Below are 7,165 nucleotides of genomic sequence, written 5' to 3'. Positions count from 1 at the left end.
AGGGGGGAGGGAGGGGGGAAAATGAGCTGACAATAGGGGCTCAAGTGGAAAGTGGGTGTCGTAAGAATGATGAAGTCAACATATGTACTAAAGTGCTGGACACAGATGACGTATGTACAGATTGTGATGAGTTGTATGAGCCCCTAATAAAATGATTATTTAAAAATTTAAAAAGAATGAAGGGGTGGAGTCTAGCCTTTCAATGAGGTCATAGTCAATGAGGCGTCTGTGTGGGTATGGCTTTCTCCTGAGGATTCTTGGAACCACCGGTATTCCTCCTTGGAGGCAGGAGACACACTCTCTCTCTGCTCACTCCCTGGGGCTGATGGCAGCCAAAGCCTGGAGCTGGAGGAGTCACATGGAGACCCCTGCCAGCGCTGAGATGCTTACAACGTGTGTTAGTCAGGGTACTTTAGATAAACAGATCCACAGAAACTCATGTATAAGAGAGAGCTTTATATAAAGGTTAAGTGCACATCAAGAAAACATCCCAACCCAGTGCTGCCCAAGTCCACAAGTCCAACATTAACTCATATGGCTGGGACCAATCCACAAAGTCCTCCATCTCACAAAACGCACACTATGACGCCAACTGCAGGAGGAAAGCCGAATCAGTGAATGTGTAAGCATCTCAGTGCTGGCAGGGGCCTCCACACAGGTGCTCCAGCACCCAGAACTGCACCTCGGGGATGTCTTGCAGGAAGTGAGCCTTGCCAGCTAAAGCAGGGACTGGCTAAAGCAGCTGCACCCTGGTCTGACCATCACAAAGCAAGAGACCCAAGAACTTGAAGCGCGAGGCTCACTGAGCCATTTATCTCTCCTCTCTTTAATTAACCCCACGTGTTTATCAGCCAGTTTGGCACAATAAACTTTAACTATATCACAACGCTGCTGGATTCACAAGACTTGCCACCTTTGATCTTCCTGCATTCGAAGTCATTGCCTGTGTTTCCTGAGTCTAAAGAGAACTTTGTAGATTGGTATAGGACATATGACCTTGATCTGGACTGGGCTGGGATGTTTTTGCAATATTCAATTTCTCTTGTATATGAAGCTCTTTCCTATACACACGTGGGTATCCCTGGATTTACTTCTCTAGTCAACCCAGACTAATATACAGGGGAGATTAGGGGACATGGGGAGCTTACCCTTCCTATAACCCTAGTCCCCTGCCTCTGAGACAGTGGTTCTCAGCCTTCCTCCTGCCATACACCTTTCATTCAGTTCATGTTGTGGTGACCCCCAACCATAAAATCATTTTTGTTGCTACTTCATAACTATAATTTTACTGCTGTTATGAATCGGGTGACCCATGTGAAAGGGTCATTTGACCCCCAAATGGGTCACGACCCACAGGTTGAGAACCGCTGAAGAGAACCATGCGTGGCAGTTGTAAAAAGTGGGGAGTCCATGAGGGCCCATAAGATTAAGGCATTGACTCACGATCATCAGAAATGCAGTGTTGCCCGGAAATTGATAGCGGGTTCTTTTGAAACACAATTTCCCTGTGTTCAGTTGATTTGCATAAACCATATATATTAACCTTTATTTGATTAAGTGTAGGTTTGGATCACTTTTGCTTTAAAACTGTAGGCATGAGATTCAGCAAAAAACGAATGTCCTCACATTGCCTCTCCATTACATGTGTGTGTTGTTTGTATGTATACTACACACAAGATTCAATTCCTGCCTAAGATTCAACTGGCACAGGAGCAAACACAAGCTCCTCCTTTTAATAAAGGAATCTCTCTAAAACCTCCTCAATTTCATATCAGTTTTGAAATAAGTTAAGAGATCCCATACTTTTAAACTGAGTGAATTTCATCTTTCATCCAGTTTAATAAACAGCTGCATTTATTTACTTCATGGCTAAGTTTAAACAAAGAAGGGTTCTTGGGAGAATGTAACCCCCAAAGTGCAGGCCCACTTAGAAGATGCGTTGTTGATGTCAACAGAATTTGCTTAGCCGCGATGCTGCTTTCTGCAAATGTCTTTTAAGGAAGCTCATCCGTGCCGATAACGGGTGCTTCCCCGCACCCCACCACACTGTGCCTGGGAGCTCCGCAGCCTTTTAGAGACTCTCAGTTCGTGTTTGTGTTTTTCTTGATGAAGACAACGAATCCTTAACTACGGTTCATCAGAGTGGGAACAGGTGCTGGCAATATGCCAGTCGATTGTGAGCAGCAACTCGGCGCGGCTTCCCGACATCAACATCTACCAGCTGAAGGTGCTTGACTGCGCCCTGGACGCTTGCATCCACCTTGGCCTGTGGGAGGAGGCGCTGTGCTATGGCATCCGGACCATGGAGCCGTACAAGTAAGTTCTGGGAGGAGGCTCGGGTCAAGGCGAAGAATGCCGTCACGAAGTCCCGTTGCTTACTACTTCATGTCGAGTGTTACCGGCTACTTCTCAATTAGCAGGTAAAACCCAACCCTGCTTTGTTGGTTCATTTATGCAGTCATTCAAAATTTGTAAAGTTCCTTCTGTGCGCCGAGCACTGTGCGTGTGCTGAGACTAATGAGGTGCTGCCTCGGGGCGGAGCGGGTGGTTACAATGCCGTGCGGCTGGCAGTGACACGGGGTGGGAGCTGGGAGGGGAGCAGGGGTCCCAGACCTCGGGAGCCTGTGCCATTAGCCTCTGCTGATGTCGGTGGGCATGGCCAGTTGTGGGGCTACCTACCATGGGTCAGCTGCTTTCCCATGAGCCCTTTGCCCTTATAAACCACCTTATGACCCAGGCACTTGGGCACCTCTCATTTCTTCATACAAGGAGCTTCTGGGGATGAGTAGTTTCTTTACTGGCCTCGGGTCCTCCAGCCCAGTGGGGCTTGTCCCTAGATGTTCTTGTAACCCAGGGACTGGGGAATGGAGGAGGGCTGTGCTGAAATCTAAGGCTGAGAGTTCAGTGCTGAGACCCTGATTGGCAGTGGGCTATAAACGTAGCTTAACTGATGTCAATTCGTGGGAAGGAGTACAGAGACCTACATGCCATACACTGAGGTTCAACACTCTCAATCTGCCCCCACAGAACAAAGTCACTGCTAGAGAGGTGCCCTGAAAGTGTGCGTGTGGTGTGTGTGTGTGTGTGTGTGTGTGTGTGTGTGCGCGTGCCCATGCCCACATTGTAGATATGTCCCTGGAGAGCAGGCGCACCACTCTGGACAGATACGGAATTTCCTGGCTCTGTAGACCATACCAGCATGATGCTGACCCAGAGAGGCTAAGCAGAAGGTGAATCCAGATCCAGCCCTGTGAAACATGGGAGGACAGGCAGAAGGGTGGCGGGATGTGAATGAGGAAACCAGAGCCCAGGTGATTGCCTGTTCCCACTTGAGTAAGAGCCTCGGGCCACAGCTGGGCGGAGCCGGCACCAGGGTCAACATGACAAGAGCAGAGGGGAATCCAGGATCTGATTGATCAGACAAAAATAGGAAACCAAAAATGAGGCACTTGGTAAGGAAGCCAGACCTGGCCCAGAGGCACAGAGGAACCAGACAGTGGCAAAGGGGGAAGCCAAGTGAACGGCACAGATCCACAGGCCAGACTTGGCACCACAGTGACCCCAGGGTGTTTTCAGAACTTCTGTGGGTGGTTTCTGCACTGCTTTGTGGGTGAAGCGCTTTGGCATCTAGACTGTGAGTCAGCTTTAATCTAACTTTGAAGGGGTTGCCTTGAGGGCTTGGACTGTAGACTTTCCCATGATCAGTAAAATGTCTATTCAGTATGATGAATCTTGTGGGTTCTAAGAAAATTAGAATTGAATACAAAGAGATAAGGCGTCATTCTCTGAACCTCGGTGTTGTAAGGAGAGGCAGGCCCTGGTGGCTGTTACCTCTCTGAACTCCTGGGCGGGGTCTCAGGAAGCCAGACCAGAGGCTGCTGGATGAATGGATGGACTCCTGCCAGGAGGTGCAGACTGAGAAAGTCTTCCTTCCTCCAGGCTCCCCTCAGCCCCAGCCAGCCCCACTCTGCAGGCTAGCGCAGGAGGTACCCTGACTCTTCCTGTTCAGCCTCCTCTCCCTTCCAACATGCAGGTGACCTGCTGGGTCCGCGCTGAAGCACAAAGCTTCAAAGTGGTCCATTGCTTCCAGCAGAAGGTCACACACCTGCATGCATGTTTGAATCCTCTTTCCCATAACTCCAGCATGGTTTTTCTGATGGCCTGTTACCAGCAAACCAGTTGCCACTGAATTGATTCCAGTACCTGTCAACTCCTTGTGGGTCATAGTACAATTGTGCTCCATAGGGTTTTCAATGACTGATTTTTCTAAATTACTTACCCCTTAATCAACCAACAGTTGCTTACTGTATTAGTCTGGGTACTTTAGAGAAACAAATCCACTGAAACTCGTGTATAAGAGAGCTTTATATAACGGTTAAGTGCACATCAAGAAAACATCCCAACCCACTGCTGCCCAAGCCCACAAGTCCAGCATTAACCCATATGTCTGACACCAATCCACTAAGTCCTCCTCCATCTCACAAAACATACGCAATGATGTCGACTGCAGGCGGAAAGCCGAGTCAGTGAATGTGTAAGCATCTCAGTGCTGGCAGGGGTCTCCACAAGGCTGCTCCAGCACCCAGGGCTGCATCAGGGTTGGTCCATGTGGCTTCTCCTCAGGCATGTTTTGTAGGAAGTGAGCCTTGCCAGTTGAAGCAGGGAACTGGCTAAGGCAGCTGCACCCTGGTCTGACCATCAGAAAGAAAGAGACTCAAGAACTGGAAATGCGAAGCTCACCGAGCCATTTATCCCTCTGCCCTTCAATTAACCCCACATGCGTTTATTGGCCAGGTTGGCACCTCACTTACCCAACTTAAACTTGCATCAAACAAAAAGACCTTTCTTATAAGTGTAATCAAGTCTACCCGAATACACCCCATACTATTTTGGATACATTTGGGCACGTCGTAATTTCTCTGTAACTGCACACTCAAGTTCGTCTTGCTGGTGACTAGGCCCTGCACCTCCCTTGAGTCTCGCTTCCTGGGAACTTGTTAAGGAGTTACTCTGCAGTGTTCTGAATTTCAAGAAATCCAACCTGTGTTGACTCATTGCAAATGAGTGAGAGCTGAACCTTTTGCTCCCCAAGTTGTCGTAGGTAGAAGGGCTATACATAATCCAGAGCCAACCGCGTTCAGAGAAATGGGAGGAGCGGATGCTGTCAGAGTTCGCCTTTTTCCCCTTCATCTCAGGCGATGTCAACAAAGAGATGTGTCCAAATGAGGCAGGTGCACTCCAAGCCTTGACCATTCTAGAATGTGAAGTGGAGACGGTGGCTGAGCAGTGCTTCTCACCCGTCCCGTGTGCCCTGAGCAGCTCCCACGGGGCGCTGTCAGCTAATGCATGCCATCTGCGGGCCATAAGTGGGCTTTGTGCTCACCCTTCCCAAGGACCTGGGCAGTTCCCTAGACATGAGGTACTAAGAGGTGACTGGATTACCATCTGCTGTAGCAGTTTTACAAGGTTAATATACTGTTTGCAACACCTCCATGGAGGTCCCCTGTCAAGTTTCTAGTGGTGATTTTGTTACTTCTGATCTTGGCTACATTTTAACTGCTACCCTAGAAAATACCTGTGTTTGACATGTTCATGTTCTTCAGTTCATTGCATCGGGCTCAGCTCCCCTCTTCCTAGTTTTATGTTGGTTCATGAGAAGTAAGTCCCTTTGACAAGACAAGACGATGCCGGGTTTTTGGTGTTTCATCAAACAAACTGGACATTGTTCGCGGACAACAGAATGTAGACTCTTTCGTATGCTCGTTATGTTTCTTCTGAGAATCTCTATGTACAGGCCCAGGGGGAGGTCTACCCCGTCACATACCCTTGAGCAATGTGGACGCCAAACAGAATGAAAATACCGTCAGACTGTTCCATACCTGTCCTTCGTCAGATCTGAGCCAGTTGGAAAAGTTCATTGGCTTATTGGTAGATTGGAACTTGGACTTCATTTTCCTGTTAAAGATATTCTCATGAGCATTGTTAAGTTCTCAGACTAGGCCAGGAGAGTTGAGCCAGCCAGTAATGTCACATCACCAGGACCACCTATCCATTTCCCCCCCCCCAAAGAGAGAAAACAACAGCACCAATCCAAAAGTGTATGTAAATTATTTTGAATTATATAGAAGAAGAATTATTTTTTTCTAGGAACTAGAACATTATAGGGCGATATGGAGGCTTGGTAAGATTTGTAGGGGAAGGTTGAGCACATTCGCACCATGCCACCAATGCCCAGCCACTTAACACCGGGGCTTCCTCATGAGAACTCACAACTCAAACGCGCTGCCGTCGCATCAATGTCTCTCAAACTCTGTGTCGCACTCCCTGCAGGTGACCAGTGCTGGTTCTGTCCTGAAGTTTTCTGCGGGTGAGTGGTGGGTCTAAATAGGTCCCAAAGGCTCACAGGGTTCAGTTTAGCATGATGCCACAGTGTGAGAAAGAGAACTGAAAGCAAATAAGTTATTCTACCCATACTCCAGCATCTCACAAAGATATACATGGAGAGTTCATGAATAATGCATGATAGCATCTAAAACCAGAAACCAACACTTTATTTCTTTGACTTCTTTTCCTGGCTAGTATCACACACACTCAAAGACTCAACCTCGTCCACTCTGTTCCCCTCAAAACCGCCCACCAGAGCTCTCCCACTTCTCTCTCTCTCTGGTTTTATTTATTTTTAAAATTTTAATAAATCGTTTTATTGGGGGCTCTTTCAGCTCTGATAACAATCCATACATCAATTGCACCAAGCACATTTATACATAGGTTGCCATCATCATTTCCAAAACTTTGGTTCCATCATCATTTCCAAAACTTTTTCTTTCTACTTGACCCCTTTGTATCAGTGCCTCTTCCCCCCACCCTCGCCCACCCTCCCACCGTCGTGAACCCCTGATCATTTATAAATTATTTTTATTTTCCTATCTTACTCCATCCGCTGTCCACATCTTCCTCTTTCTCCCTTCTGCCTTTCACCTTCTAGTCTCTCTCAGAGAGTTCTGTCTTTTCAGGGAAGAAGCTGGGTCCCTGTTTTGTTCTACTAAATGCGATGTGGAGGGATGTCAGGGAGAGGATGAGGAAGGGTAAGCTGTGAACTCTCCCCGGTGGACAGAGCGAAGATATACATGGGATCACACCTTATCCCATGTTTGGTAATTTGATT

At 47.8% G+C, this 7,165-nt stretch overlaps 1 protein-coding gene across 2 annotated transcripts in view; it reads left to right on the top strand.

Moving 5' to 3' along the window:
• The window catches only part of SMYD3 (SET and MYND domain containing 3), a 775,649-nt gene that overhangs the window by 661,882 nt on the left and 106,602 nt on the right, over nucleotides 1-7,165 (top strand). For both annotated transcript variants that reach the window (XM_045297858.1, XM_004699962.4), the window contains one exon: nucleotides 2,142-2,316. In XM_045297858.1, coding sequence (XP_045153793.1) covers nucleotides 2,142-2,316 — 175 coding nt within the window. The remainder of the gene's footprint in view (nucleotides 1-2,141; nucleotides 2,317-7,165) is intronic.

The sequence above is a fragment of the Echinops telfairi genome, unplaced genomic scaffold, assembly GCF_000313985.2.
Source record: "Echinops telfairi isolate 266 unplaced genomic scaffold, ASM31398v2 ScPeMD7_7424;HRSCAF=8462, whole genome shotgun sequence".
Classification (NCBI taxonomy): domain Eukaryota; kingdom Metazoa; phylum Chordata; class Mammalia; order Afrosoricida; family Tenrecidae; genus Echinops; species Echinops telfairi.
The sequence above is the reverse complement of the archived record's forward strand: the minus strand, read 5'-3'. Positions and strand labels throughout refer to the sequence as shown.